At 41.2% G+C, this 16,008-nt stretch overlaps 1 protein-coding gene across 8 annotated transcripts in view; it reads right to left on the bottom strand.

The window, feature by feature from the left end:
* igsf9bb (immunoglobulin superfamily, member 9Bb) overlaps window positions 1-16,008 on the bottom strand; it is a 122,866-nt gene that overhangs the window by 56,492 nt on the left and 50,366 nt on the right. For all 8 annotated transcript variants that reach the window (XM_079846512.1, XM_079846510.1, XM_079846508.1 and 5 more), the window contains exon 4: window positions 9,801-9,952. In XM_079846512.1, coding sequence (XP_079702638.1) covers window positions 9,801-9,952 — 152 coding nt within the window. The remainder of the gene's footprint in view (window positions 1-9,800; window positions 9,953-16,008) is intronic.

The raw sequence follows: 16,008 nt of genomic DNA on the forward strand, positions 1-16,008 counted from the left end.
GCGTGCACTAAATCGCTCTGTCTTGCGGCGAAACTTTGTTATCACTTAGCTTAGCCCAGTTCATTCAATATGGGCCAAGCAGAGAAGCTACCAAACACCTCCACGTTTTCCCTATTTAAACACAGTTACTCGCGTAGTGTAACTCGACCTAGGACGGTGACACAAAACAAAACGTTGCGCTTTTCTAAGCGTGTAAAATGGATAACTATATTGTATGGCGGAATACCATAGCAAGTGCTTGGAAGCACTTCGACTTGGCGCAGTAATATCTTCACTAGAGGGAGCGGGGGCCGGTGAGAGGATTTTTCACGAGTGAAGATATTACTGCGCCAAGTCGAAGTGCTCACAAGCACTTGCTATGGTATTCCGCCATACAATATAGTTATCCATTTTACACGCTTAGAAAAGCGCAACGTTTTGTTTTGTGTCACCGTCCTAGGTCGAGTTACACTACGCGAGTAACTGTGTTTAAATAGGGAAAACGTGGAGGTGTTTGGTAGCTTCTCTGCTTGGCCCATATTGAATGAACTGGGCTAAGCTAAGTGCTAACAAAGTTTCGCCGCAAGACAGAGCGATTTAGTGCACGCACTGAGACGAGAGAGGTATGTATCAACTCGTCTTAGTTAAGGGAATAACATAGTTTAATATGAAAAAACGGTGGAGTATCCCTTTAAAAAAGGAAACACTCTTTAAAGGTGCTCTAAGTGATGTTGGGTGACGTCACTTCTTGTTGACGTTTAAAGTATTGTCAAACAAAACGGAGGCTAGCTAGACCCTCCCTCCTCCTCATCCTCGCACTAACCCCCCAAACCCCACCCCCAAATCATTCTTGTCGGTTATTGGTGGGAACAGTTTATGTTTTGTGGTGCGGGTTAGCCCAGTTTGATTTTCTTGCCGTTTGTGGAGCCTGTGGTGTCTACAGAGACCGCGTTTTTTTACAGTGTGTTCAGGAGACAGGCAGCTAGCGGATAGTGAGGAGATGTTTGCTGTATGTGCCAAAAAAAGTTTTGGCCTAAAAAACACATGACATCGCTTAGCATCTTTAACATAACCAAACTCAGACAAGCACTGGAGATAACAGGAGAATACCACAGCCAACTAAAGACGATGTGGAACAGAGAACAGAATGAACTGAGAGCTTCCAATAAACCCACACTAAGATTGTTAACCAAACCGAAGACACCTGCTTAAACTTAATCAATGATTATGGAGACAAATTAACTCATGAACTTTGGCACACAGAATATGAAGAATATGTTAAACATATAATAAAAAAAAATATATGATTATTATTATTACTATTATTATTATTACAATGATTATATATATAAAAAAATGATTCTAAAAGGACTTCAACAATCAGAAGCCATACTTGAAAATTTTACTGAAAAAAGTTTTTTTCTTTAATGACATTTACTTTTCAAATGAATAAATTAGTATTTCAACTGAATAGTATATTCTCTACAAGTCAGCAAGGAAGGAAAAAAAGGGAAAAAAATAAAAACCTTTACTCACTTTCGAATGCAATTTGCTGTCAATCATAATCTCATGGGAAATATGTGACCGGGTACAACTGGTCTCAGAACAGCATAACAGATCTGCCGTTCTCTGCAGACAGACCTGACGGGTAAGGGACTCGCCAAAGCATCTTTTCTCCCTGCCCTGTCAAAGCTGGATGGTTAACGATACATGAGGGTCACTTTACTGAGGCCGGCAGAGCAGGTGAAGAGTACTTTGAGAAAAAAATTGCAGGAGTGGAGACAGATGACATAGATTCATGCTAAAGTAAAGCCTTCGCTGAGGGGGCTCTCTGATGAATTATTCAGTGTTCCATCAGACGGTGTAATGGCAAGACCTACTAGCAAGCATCATCATCACAGTTCATGTGATATCAGGCATGTGTGAATTTACTCTTAGGAGACTTACTGTACACACACCTTGAAGCATTTTTTCTTTTTTCTTGAATGGTAAACTTTGGTTTTTGATTGGCAAATCCCCAAAACATTGTGCTCTGGTAAGAGCCACCATAGTGAAAATTAAATATACCAAAATGTATTTAAAATAAATTTATTTTATGCTAAGTATACCATAAATACATTTACATATGTATGTACTTAATATGAATACTTTACAGTTTCTGATAGTGCTAAAATGGAACTATTTCAAGTATACTTTAGTTACACTTGAAATATCTTGCATTTAAAGACTTATATTTTACCGTGATCATACTATCCTTACTAAATGCATTTTATGTTTAATAATAAGAACCTCAAATAAATTTTAATTACAATATTTATGTCAGTAAGTCTCAAGCGATATGTCAGTAAATGTTATGGATTTGTACTATACTTAGTATAAATACATTTTCGTATAGGTTTTTTTCATTAGGGCAGTGTTGGTATTGTTAACTAAAACTATGAAAAACAGTTTTCGGTAACTGAAATAAAGCTGAAATAAAATATAACATAAATATTAGATGGAAAAAGTACTAAAATTACTAAAACTGAAGTAAAAATTAATTTGATAATAAAAAAAACTATAAAAATGAATAATGCACATAAAATTCTAAAAATTTAATTAAAATGTAAACTGAAAACTATGAAAAAAAAAAAGCTAATTCAAAATATTAATAAAATCTGAATAACACTGGTAAGAGCGACTTGCAATCAGAATCCACAACTATATCTGAATGGTCGTCAATTGAAAAATATGCTTTTTTTTTGTAGTTACAGCATCTATCCAGCGGAGGTTAACTGCTAACCAGTCAAACCTTGACCCCTTGGCGTGAACATACACACTCTGCGCATTTACAAACTGAACATACATACCTTAAGTCTACAAATGGGCAACATGAGGGTAAGTACAACAGCTAATTTACTCAACAAACGGCAGAAGTGAGATGCCGCTGTGGATCCCAGACTCCATAATTACTCTAATTACACAGATGGAAATGCATGGCCAGGCAACAGCAGACCCAGCAACAATCTAATAAATCAAATCATAATAATTTATATAAAAAACATTACCGTATATATGTTATTTAGCATAAATCAAAGACCATATCCCACCTTCCATTCATAAATAACCCTGATGTTGTTGACTTAATCTATGGCTATCAAATATGGTGATCTCTTTTTTAAGGAGACACTTGCAAAGATTTAAATGTTGCTTTTTTAAACTTCAGAAATGTTTGACATTATGGAAGTAATATGGATTGTAAACTATAGTTCATGACTTTAAAAAGGACTAGAAATTTGTTGTCAATAAAGGAGTACTTGAGCATCATTAGTGGGACTTAAGTGAAAAAGTCAGGTTTCAGAAGTAAAATTTCCTTATAAATGGAATAGATTTTTAATGATAACCTACAAACCTTTACAGACAGACCTACTGTGATTACACATTATTTTAGTGTATTTTTTAATAATTGTGTTGACAGCAGAATTGAAGCTGAACCCATGATTCTGCATAGAAGTCTCCACCAATCAGAGAATCTAAACAAGCAAATCGAACCAAAACAACTCTTAAGTGCTTGTCCACTTCCATGAAGCATAGAAAATTAGCAAAAGTCGTCTTCCTACGCTTTCAAACCACTTAATTATATATATATATATTATAAGGGGTGTAACGATACACGTATTCGTATTGAACCGTTCAGTACGAGGATTTCGGTTCGGTACGCATTACAAACCGAATGATTCGGTGCGACCAAAATTTTGTTAGCAGTCGTGACCACCACAACGTTGCCCAACATCAAATGGAGATCTAGTGAGAAGCATTCTGTCACATTCACTCTGTCATCGTCCTGTCTGCACTACAGTTCCCAGAATCCTCCTTGTTTCCACACCTGAACTCACTCCCTTCATTACCCACCTGTTCGTCATCATCATCTGCATCACCTGTCTTGTGTTCATCTGTCTGTGTATTTAAGTTCCTTCTGTTCACTCCTCACTTGTCGGTCAATGTGTTTATGTTAGGTTTATCTATGTTCTGAGCACACGCTCCCTTTTTGTTTGTATTTGTTTATATTGAGAATTAAAATCTTGGAATTCATCATCTTCGTGTTCGTCTCCTACTTCATCCTTCCAGGAAGCCTGACACATTGACCGACCACAATATGAGCTGGGAGCTCGCTGGACAGATCGCGGCTTTGGCTCGGGATAGCCGCGATCTGTTCCAATTCACCTGGGGGTTTGTTCCTCTTGCTGCCTCATGCTCGCTGGATGACGATATAATCAAGGCGTGTTACCGGCTTGGGGCCAAGGAAGTTGACCCGAGGGAGCTTCCAGATCTCTCCGGTCAGGACTGGAGAGAGGCACTCTCCTGTTGTCTGGAGAGGTTCCTCCCGTGGCACGCCATGTCACCGTCTGCACTTCACGCCAGTCCAGCCGAGCCCGCACTTCACGCCAGTCCAGCCGAGCCTGCACTTCACGCCAGATCTGCCGAGACCAAGGCAGTAAGCGTCGTGCCCGCCGCGCCTGTGACTGACAGCGATCTTCCTCCTCTCATCGGCCCGCCAGAGCCCTCTTCGCCGCTGGTCCCGTCCAGCACAGAGCCCTCTTCGCCGCTGGTTTCGCCCAGCTCAGAGCCCTCTTCGCCGCTGGTCCTGCCCAGCTCAGAGCCCTCTTCGCCGCTAGTTCCGCCCAGCTCAGAGCCCTCTTCGCCGCTGGTCCTGCCCAGCTCAGAGCCCTCTTCGCCGCTGGTCCTGCCCAGCTCAGAGCCCTCTTCGCCGCTGGTCCTGCCCAGCTCAGAGCCCTCTTCGCCGCTGGTCCTGCCCAGCTCAGAGCCCTCTTCGCCGCTGGTCCTGCCCAGCTCAGAGCCCTCTTCGCCGCTGGTCCTGCCCAGCTCAGAGCCCTCTTCGCCGCTGGTCCTGCCCAGCTCAGAGCCTTCTTCGCCGCTGGTCCTGCCCAGCTCAGAGCCCTCTTCGCCGCTGGTCCTGCCCAGCTCAGAGCCCTCTTCGCCGCTGGTTTCGCCCAGCTCAGAGCCCTCTTCGCCGCTGGTCCTGCCCAGCTCAGAGCCCTCTTCGCCGCTGGTCCTGCCCAGCTCAGAGCCCTCTTCGCCGCTGGTCCTGCCCAGCTCAGAGCCCTCTTCGCCACTGGTTTCGCCCAGCTCAGAGCCCTCTTCGCCGCTGGTTCCGCCCAGCTCAGAGGCTTCACCGCTTGTCCCGTCCAGCACAGAGCCTTCACCGCTGGTCCCGTCCAGCACAGAGCCTTCACCGCTGGTCCCGTCCAGCACAGAGCCTTCACCGCTGGTTCCGCCCAGCACCGAGCCCTCGTCGCTGGATCCGCCCAGCACCGAGCCCTCGTCGCTGGATCCGCCCAGCACCGAGCCCTCGTCGCTGGATCCGCCCAGCACCGAGCCCTCGTCGCTGGATCCGCCCAGCACCGAGCCCTCGTCGCTGGATCCGCCCAGCACCGAGCCCTCGTCGCTGGATCCGCCCAGCACCGAGCCCTCGTCGCTGGATCCGCCCAGCACCGAGCCCTCGTCGCTGGATCCGCCCAGCACCGAGCCCTCGTCGCTGGATCCGCCCAGCACCGAGCCCTCGTCGCTGGATCCGCCCAGCACCGAGCCCTCGTCGCTGGATCCGCCCAGCACCGAGCCCTCGTCGCTGGATCCGCCCAGCACCGAGCCCTCGTCGCTGGATCTGCCCAGCACCGAGCCCTCTCTGGTACCCGGGACTTTTCCCAAGTATTTTTTTGGGGGGGGCCATAGATCTCCGTCCTGGCCACTCGAGGGGCCATGGCCACCTGAGGGGTCCTCACCACCATGGCCACCTGAAGGGTCTTCTCCGCCGTGGCCACCTGAAGGGTCTTCTCCGCCGTGGCCACCTGAAGGGTCTTCTCCGCCGTGGCCACCTGAAGGGTCTTCTCCGCCGTGGCCACCTGAAGGGTCTTCTCCGCAATGGCCACCTGAAGGGTCTTCTCCGCCATGGCCACCCGAAGGGTCCGCACCGCCTTGGCCACCCGAAGGGTCCGGACCGCCATGGCCACCCGAAGGGTCCTCACTGCCGTGGTCGCCTGAGGGGTCCTCACCGCCGTGGTCGCCTGAGGGGTCCTCACCGCCGTGGCCGCCCGAGGGGTCCTCACCGCCATGGCCGCCCGAGGGGTCCTCACCGCCGTGGCCGCCCGAGGGGTCGTCTCCGTACTGGCCACGCCCGAGGGGTCGTCTCCGTCCTGGCCACGCCCACAGCCTGCTCCACCGTGACCACACCCACAGTCTGCTCCGCCCTGGAGGCTTCCTGCCTTGTCTCGCTTGCCTTGTCTTCCCCGTCAGCCTCCAGGGCGCCCACCCTCCCACCCCTTTGGTCTTTCTACGGCGCGAGGACGCGCCTACCGGGAGGGGGGAGTAATGTCACATTCACTCTGTCATCGTCCTGTCTGCACTACAGTTCCCAGAATCCTCCTTGTTTCCACACCTGAACTCACTCCCTTCATTACCCACCTGTTCGTCATCATCATCTGCATCACCTGTCTTGTGTTCATCTGTCTGTGTATTTAAGTTCCTTCTGTTCACTCCTCACTTGTCGGTCAATGTGTTTATGTTAGGTTTATCTATGTTCTGAGCACACGCTCCCTTTTTGTTTGTATTTGTTTATATTGAGAATTAAAATCTTGGAATTCATCATCTTCGTGTTCGTCTCCTACTTCATCCTTCCAGGAAGCCTGACACATTCAAATTTCTCCGTTATTAACTGTAGATCTCTATTAGATCAAACAGCGCTGACGTGGAAACCAGGAGAAACATTGTGGCGTCAATGAACTAGCTGTAGGCTTTAAGTCCACAAATCAGCAACATTAACCAATGGATTTAATGTAGTAACACTAACTGTAACCATAGTAATAGTAAAATGCTTTCAAGTGCGTCACACATCTTTTTCCAGCACTTCAAAACTCAAATACTATCATAATGTTACTTATAATTTGATGACCTAAACATTATTGTTCATCCTTCAAAGATTACCTCCATATATAAAGCTAAAAGTTTCAAGATGTAGGAAAACTCACACTTATTTAAAAATAATCATTTAAAAAAAAAATATATATATATATATATATAATCAAAATAAAAAGGATGGATAAATGATGTTGATTATTTATAAACATATATGTATGTTTATTGCAAAATATGCTTATATATATACTGTATATAAGCATATTTTGCAATAAACATACATATATGTTTATAAATAATCAACATCATTTATCCATCCTTTTTATTTTGATAATGTCGTTCACAAAGCTTCATTGGTTTATAGTTCTTATACTTCCAGAACCAAGGGTGCTGAAAAAGTTCACAACAAGGACGATAACTATAACGATAACAATAAAGATACAGCTCTGAAAATTATTCTAAAAGAAAAGAATAATGATTCCACAACCATAACTGCACAGTGAAACTGAATCACATTCTGAACTATTTTTCTGAGCTGATGAATGCTAAAAATATTGGCAGCCAATCAGAATCCACCCTGCTTTAAAAAAAAAAATTGAGCATTTAAAGCGGCAGATTACAAAACTGCTGTGAATGCTTAGAATAAACAGAACAATATATTGGGTTGGTGTGGACAATATTGTTATTGTTCATGCTGTGAATGGGTCTTAATAAGATACAAAAATTTGGTAGGGAGTCCTCTCTTCCAAAGACTATAGTACATTATTAAGTAGATACTAGCCTACCCCATCATTATGCTTTAAACAAAAAAGTCGATGCAGAAGTTTATTTCGTCTGTAAATAACATTATAGATCTAATCAGTCAAAACAACATGCTACAGTATTTTGACTAAACAAAGAGCTTGCCATCACTCAAATCGAATACAACGAATATCACAAGCAACGAATACCATTGTTCCTGATATTATCACACCTTACTTCAAAAGTGTTCAATCACCAAGCAAAGCTAGTCACTGACAGGCTGTCATTGCTCTGTTATGTGTGTGATGGAGATCTCTCGATGGGCTTTTATAAATCAAACTCTTTTCAGGCAGAGAACTAAGCCATCCGCTCCTGTAGGGATCTCTTTGCTTAGTCTTCAGCGAGCAGATGGTTTATACTCAGGAAGCATTTGACAGTTTGGTTCACTATGTTTGGTTTGCCGGTTTTGATGAGCCACAATCAATGGATCACTTGTGAGAAAAAGGCCAGTATTTAGATGCTGGTTTCGACAAGGGAATCTAAGAGTCTGTTTCATATCATGGAAGGCTCATTTGATGAAATATATAAAAGACGTCACTCAAGAGGAGAAATTCCATTAGTGCTGAAACACAAGAACGATTTATTTGGTTCCTAATTACACAGCACTGTGAACATAAGAGGCCCAAGGGACACCTCCACGACACGTAGTTAAAATGAGCACAGTTACGAGCACTGAGATGGTCAGGGGTCTAGGGCTAAACCACTAGGGTATATGACAAGGCTGAGGGGGATTAATTAGATGTTTCTACAGGCCGTGCAACTACTGTTAAAACTGCAGCTTGATTTGTCCAATTTGACAGAGTAAGTTTAAACAAAATATAGAAGGGACACTCAAACTGCTTAGTTTGAAGGACACTTTTAGACAAGAGGGTGAAATATGGCAAACTTTTTAAAGAAGGTCATTTTTATTACAAGATTATAACCATATTATAACAATTCAAACTGTAATTGACTTAAATATCTTTTAAAATGTACTTTATTCTTAATGGCAAAGCTGAATTTTCAGCATCATTACTCTAGTCTTAAGTGTCACATGATCCTTCAGAAATCATTCTAATATGTTCAAGAAACATTTCTTGTTATTATACGTTAAAAATTGTTGCTTAATATTCTTGTGGAAACTCTGATGCATGTTTTCAGGATTCCTGATTAATAGAAATACCCAAAAAAAGAAGAAGAAAAAAAAAAGGAACAAATATTTTTTTATATTTCATATATTAACTTTTGAACTGAATAAACTAGAAATAAAAAAAAATCTTTCGTCAAGGTCAGAGATTAGTAATGGCAGTGTTCACGTATTCTGGTTATTAAAATGAATGATAAAGTGAGAATTAAAAAAAAATGTATTCAACAAAAATCTATAAAACTGCAAGTGAGTGTTGTGGCACTTTCAATGCATGTTACTTGTTTGCATTTTAGACACAGAAGCAGCAATTTAACTGCGATGGCGGGCCACTGATAACCTCATGGAGGGCTGGATTTGGGGCCATGACTATGGTAGTTTGAAGATGGAAATTGAGCAAAAGTAAAGATAGAGGAAAAGAGATGACAAAGTGCCTATGACCTGTAATTTCCACCGTCATCAAATATCCTGAGCCCTCACTGTGGCAACTGCAATCCTGTATTTGTGCAGAGAAGCATATCAATCAAACTACACAGGCATTCTTCAGGTAACTACAACACTAGGGCTGTCACATACTAAGATTTACAACAGTATATCATGATTTTCACACTGCCACACAAACATTTCCCAAAGAAATTTAAATGTCTCACACCTATATTCTGGAAAGAATTCTCTTTTTTAAATAACATTTATATAAATATGAAAATAATAATAAAAAAGCTCAAAACCGCTTATTCGGAGACATGGCAACGTTGCATACGACACATATTTTAGTATTAAGCAACTTGGCCAGCGCAGATGAACGACATTGTTAGCCAATCATAACAAATGGTCAGAGAGAGGGCAAAAAATAAATACATAACTTACTAGAAACAAGAAACTATACTAATATTTTAAGTTTACATTATAAAATATCCCCCAATTTAGAATATCCCGTAGATTTCATGACCAAAGTTAATATTCAAATATAAGAGATGTGTTTGCTCACCTTGTATTTGCTGCTGTCCTGTACGGGGTCTCCCTCCCTAAGCCAGCTGACTGAAGGTTTGGGATTGCCAAAGGCCGTGCAGCTCAGAGTGATGCTGCCCCCCTCTTTGGCCTCCACATACTGCGGTGGCGTGTCCGTAAAAGTTGGGGGAGCTGTGACACAGAGAAACGATGTGAAAATTCCCTATCTGTTACCTGAAATAAATCAGCCTGGGGATAACAAGGCAGGTTAATTCATAACAATATCATGTCTTATAATATACGTGTCTTTTACAGACCCTGCAAAAGCATGATTCATGCCTCATCGCTAATGGGAGCCATAGGAGTTCAGAAGGCCATCGGAGCTGTTAGCTCGTGTACCTGTGAATAAAAGGGACTCCTGGTCATGGATCTCCCTACTGCATACATATGTGGCCATTTATGAGCTCTTAGTATACAGTATATGAGCTCTCTGGCTGGCATCTCTCTCACTGTTAATAATTCTGCTCCTGCTCCATGGCCAATTCTCCCCCAGCCTTGATTTAGTAGCTAAAATTTCACTTTCATTACATATAAATCACAGTGCGGAAGGGGTGGCCATGCCGTCACATCTCATGGCCAGCCAGCAGTGTGCCTGAATATAGATATATAGATATTAGTGAAACATGCTGCTGCTGTACAATATAGCATACATGAATTATGCGTAGCAGATCTACAGGTGGAGTTGGGGAAGGTGGAGGGTTTCTGAAAGCGCACTGCTACAGCAAATGCTAACCAAGGATTTGAAGTTTGAGCATGCGAGCTCATTGGCTACTGATACAGCAGGATCCAATCAGCTGTGCCCTATAGAGAATGATGATTGCAAACAGGTTGAGTTAAGGGCCTGTCAGCCTGCGCCATCTAGAGTTTCATGACAGAACTTTATTTATATATATATATATATATATATATACAGTGAGGAAAATAAGTAGTGGTGGGCCGTTATCGGCGTTAACGCGCTGCGTTAACGCGAGACTCTTATCGCGCGATAAAAAAAATATCGCCGTTAATCTATTCTCCAAATTGGGTTGGGAGCTGGCTCAAGCTACACAAGCTATGATGACGCAATCTACCCGCGGCCGCGAGGAACACCCGGCTGGAACGCATCATATTCGTCGTCATCTTAAGTAAACACGGCTGAAAGTGAAAGCTGGTGTAAAAGATCCGTGCAACATCCATTATTTGGACTTGGTTCGGATTTAAGCCGTCCGACGTAGACTGTGTGGTGTAACAGTTCGGTAAGTTAACACACGACTAATCCGTTCTACCACCTCAAATTCAAAACGAAACATATCACTGAATACCAGCGCGCGCGTATTATTCCCAATATATCTTAGTGAGTGGTGTAGCACATAATCTCTTTTTATTAAAAGCGCCCGATTTTAAGAATCGTTGTTGTTTCTTTTTAACTGAAAAGACATCGGTTAGACAATATTCTAATTTTAAATTTGGGGTTTCATAAGCTCCAAGCCATAATAAACATTAGACCTACTTAAGTCTCTGCAGCTAGTGTACTTAAATTTTATTTATCTGCAAAATTATGTTGTATACTTACAGTTTTGCACAATATATGTTCTCAAAACTACATACACCCTTTCAAAAAAACAAAAACATTTAGCAGTAATTTAGCAGGGTCTGTGTAACCTGTTCTGAAATGGTTTTATTATAATATATATCGTTATCGCAAGAGGCTGCAATGTATATCACAATATGGATTTTAGGCCATATCGCCCATCCCTAATTGATAGCCTATAGTAGTTGATAATAACATAGGCCTACCTAATGTTGCCTACGGACGGTAACAGTACAGTAGTAACCTTTACAGTGAGTAGAACAGCTTTCTCAAGCAGTTTGTGATGCATTTTGGAAACAGGAGATGAGCCCCTGGTCTAATGCGCCACCTGGCTTGAGAAACCCGTTCTCAAAGACTTACTTTTATAGTCATTATTTGGGTAGCACACATATTCTGAATGCCTTCGGCAGAATTCAAATGAGCCATTTTAATCTAGATTAATCTAGATTAATTTCAAAATTAATCTAGATTAATCTAGATTAAAAAAATTAATCTATGCCCACCTCTAAAAATAAGTATTTGAATACCCTGCTATTTTGCAAGTTCTCCCACTTGGAAATCATGGAGGGGTCTGAAATTGTCATCGCATGTCCACTGTGAGAGACATAATCTAAAAAAAAAAAAATCCAGAAATCACAATATATGTTTTTTTAACTATTTATTTGTATGATACAGCTGCAAATAAGTATTTGAACACCTGTCTATCAGCTAGAATTCTGACCCTCAAAGACCTGTTAGTCTGCCTTTAAAATGTCCACCTCCACTCCATTTATTATCCTAAATTAGATGCACCTGTTTGAGGTCGTTAGCTGCATAAAGACACCTGTCCACCCCATACAATCAGTAAGAATCCAACTACTAACATGGCCAAGACCAAAGAGCTGTCCAAAGACACTAGAGACAAAATTGTACACCTCCACAAGGCTGGAAAGGGCTACGGGGAAATTGCCAAGCAGCTTGGTGAAAAAAGGTCCACTGTTGGAGCAATCATTAGAAAATGGAAGAAGCTAAACATGACTGTCAATCTCCCTCGGACTGGGGCTCCATGCAAGATCTCACCTCGTGGGGTCTCAATGATCCTAAGAAAGGTGAGAAATCAGCCCAGAACTACACGGGAGGAGCTGGTCAATGACCTGAAAAGAGCTGGGACCACCGTTTCCAAGGTTACTGTTGGTAATACACTAAGACGTCATGGTTTGAAATCATGCATGGCACGGAAGGTTCGCCTGCTTAAACCAGCACATGTCAAGGCCCGTCTTAAGTTTGCCAATGACCATTTGGATGATCCAGAGGAGTCATGGGAGAAAGTCATGTGGTCAGATGAGACCAAAATAGAACTTTTTGGTCATAATTCCACTAAACGTGTTTGGAGGAAGAAGAATGATGAGTACCATCCCAAGAACACCATCCCTACTGTGAAGCATGGGGGTGGTAGCATCATGCTTTGGGGGGGGGGTTTCTGCACATGGGACAGGGCGACTGCACTGTATTAAGGAGAGGATGACCGGGGCCATGTATTGCGAGATTTTGGGGAACAACCTCCTTCCCTCAGTTAGAGCATTGAAGATGGGTCGAGGCTGGGTCTTCCAACATGACAATGACCCGAAGCACACAGCCAGGATAACCAAGGAGTGGCTCTGTAAGAAGCATATCAAGGTTCTGGCGTGGCCTAGCCAGTCTCCAGACCTAAACCCAATAGAGAATCTTTGGAGGGAGCTCAAACTCCGTGTTTCTCAGCGACAGCCCAGAAACCTGACTGATCTAGAGAAGATCTGTGTGGAGGAGTGGGCCAAAATCCCTCCTGCAGTGTGTGCAAACCTGGTGAAAAACTACAGGAAACGTTTGACCTCTGTAATTGCAAACAAAGGCTACTGTATCAAATATTAACATTGATTTTCTCAGGTGTTCAAATACTTATTTGCAGCTGTATCATACAAATAAATAGTTAAAAAATCATACATTGTGATTTCTGGATTTTTTTTTTTTTTTAGATTATGTCTCTCACAGTGGACATGCACCTACGATGACAATTTCAGACCCCTCCATGATTTCCAAGTGGGAGAACTTGCAAAATAGCAGGGTGTTCAAATACTTATTTTCCTCACTGTATATATATATACATAATAATTCATGTAAATAATTTACAGGATTAGATTTTTAAGTATTATTTTCCAATAATTTACTGTAGTCTGAAATTTACTGTGAAATCAATGCATGCTGGGTCATTTTCTTACAAATTACTGTTAATCAACAACAAAATAATGCTGACATCACAGTAACTTACTGCTCTTGTTTTACTGTGATTTCACATTATAATGTTGTCTTTAATCATGCCACTGTAATAAATGTTTTCTTTACAACAGTAATTTGTAATCAGTCACCATAATGGTGATTAGTGCTCCATTAGCTTGGGATCTTGGACTCTCTGTACTCATATCCATATTTATGTTCTAGCCAATTCAGAAATGTGACAAATAAAAAACATTTGTTAAAATGATGACAAGCTGGAATATTAAATAGTTTAGTCAAACTATTCCTAGCATGTATATGAAGATTTTGTGTTAGTTATTACTTAAGCATGAAGATGTACCAATAACTTATTTCAAATTCATAACTGTTTGTAGATGGATCTTTAACAATAGTGAAGCAACTGCTGAGATTCATCTGTGAAAGATGTGACATCATCTTGAAAACATCACCTAATGATGCACAGACATCAATACTTGACAAAGAAAAAAACAATGGTGACACTCAACAAATAATAAAATGTTTATACAACATAAACCAACATTACAAAATAAACCAACACAAATGGCTAAAAGCGAAGCAAAAATAAGTTCAGCAGCACAGATAAATCCAACAAAAATCAAGAAACTCCACAACATAATCTATTCATGCAACACTACATGCTGGGTACCTTAATAGTACATATGCACTGTAGAAATACAGTATGATGTTGTTTGTTTACAGTAAATTGTGTTTTCCAATACTGTAAACTCACAGTAAAAACACTTTTTAGTGCAGTTAGACACAAGAAAAGTCGTACTGTGAAAGTAACAATTATTAACCTGAAATATACAGTACAGTAATTTCACACTGAAAAATTTAACAGTGTATATACATATATATTATGGGCTGGACAGGGCACAGAACCGAAAGACTGATCAGGAACAATACAACAGTTCTTCACATATTAACTCTTTAATATGAAAGGTTCAAAATTGCTAACTAACTAACCCAAAGATTTTAATTATTTTGACCATTTTAATTAATTTGTGAGCATTTACATCACAAAAAAATATTTTTGTGATTTTGCATAAATATTATCATCAATTGAAGTATTATATATGGTGTATATATATATATTACAACATTATAATTAATTTGTGACATTTACTGTACATCACAAAAACTACTTTGCATAAATGTTAATTAGTTATATATATTATTATTAACTTAATGTCTCATAGATAAATTTGAAGGGCATTTACTGCAGAAAACAGGGCTATCAGGAGACATACATATGAATTAAAAAATATACAATCTCATAAGAAACATTCATGTTCATGTGTGAGATTGTCTGGTTACAGCATGTGGCTCAATGTATCTTCTGTGTGTGATAACTTGAAATGGGTTTTATAGTTTTGTAACACTCAAGGGGAATAGTGTTGTGCCGTATGATCTGCATTTCACTCAGAAACATCAAAATATTAGTGACTTCATATTTCTTACTGTATCTCCAAAATTAAGATTATTGTGTCTCTTGAAATTTATTTGGTGGTTGCTCAATTATTTCTAGGCACAATTACAGACAGTTAGGCGCAAAGGATGACAAAGGGAAATGGTTTTGTCTCAAATGTGTTCAAATATTTAAGACAGCACTGTGACAAGAGGGTCACTTTAGTAGATCACAGGAACATCTTACTTTCCAGGAGCACAGAAGAGATGGGTTTGGCGATATACCTGGACTGAACCCTTCTCAAGCTGGGCATCTATTATACGTGGCTCTAAATGTCAGTAAGACCTGACTGTCTGTGAAACTAAGGGGCAAATAATAATGATTCAGCGAGCTTGATTTGGTTTGGTCTGGTCTGATAATAATACTAATTTGGATGGCTTTTTTAATTTATTTTTTTAAACTTGTCTTACCCAGTTTCAGCACTGCTTTATTCTGCTTTATTCTACTTGAAGGAACCCCCAAGATCTGGTGGCACATGACCAGAGTGCTCAAGGAAACATATCTGAGGCCAGCCGCTAAGACATCTGTGCAAAACATGCCTCCATCTGCTCCGAGTCTCCATTTACTGCCGTACACACTCTCACACACTGCTGACCTGTGATGCTGATTAAACATAAACATAACACACACACACACACACACACACACACACACACACACACACACACACACACACACACACAAGAAATGCTGAGGGCACAGGCACACTACAGGCTAATGAGGAGAATGTGTGTGTCTTATATGAAAAAACACCATCATCTGTGATTGTATCATGTTTCACAGTCATTGAAAGCAGCTAATTGATAACGTCTAAGTTTGCCTTTGCTGTTCAATCCACATTTCCATTAGTGGCAAAACATTCAGGCAAATCCACTTGAC

This window comes from Squalius cephalus (assembly GCF_949319135.1).
Source record: "Squalius cephalus genome assembly, chromosome: 17".
Classification (NCBI taxonomy): domain Eukaryota; kingdom Metazoa; phylum Chordata; class Actinopteri; order Cypriniformes; family Leuciscidae; genus Squalius; species Squalius cephalus.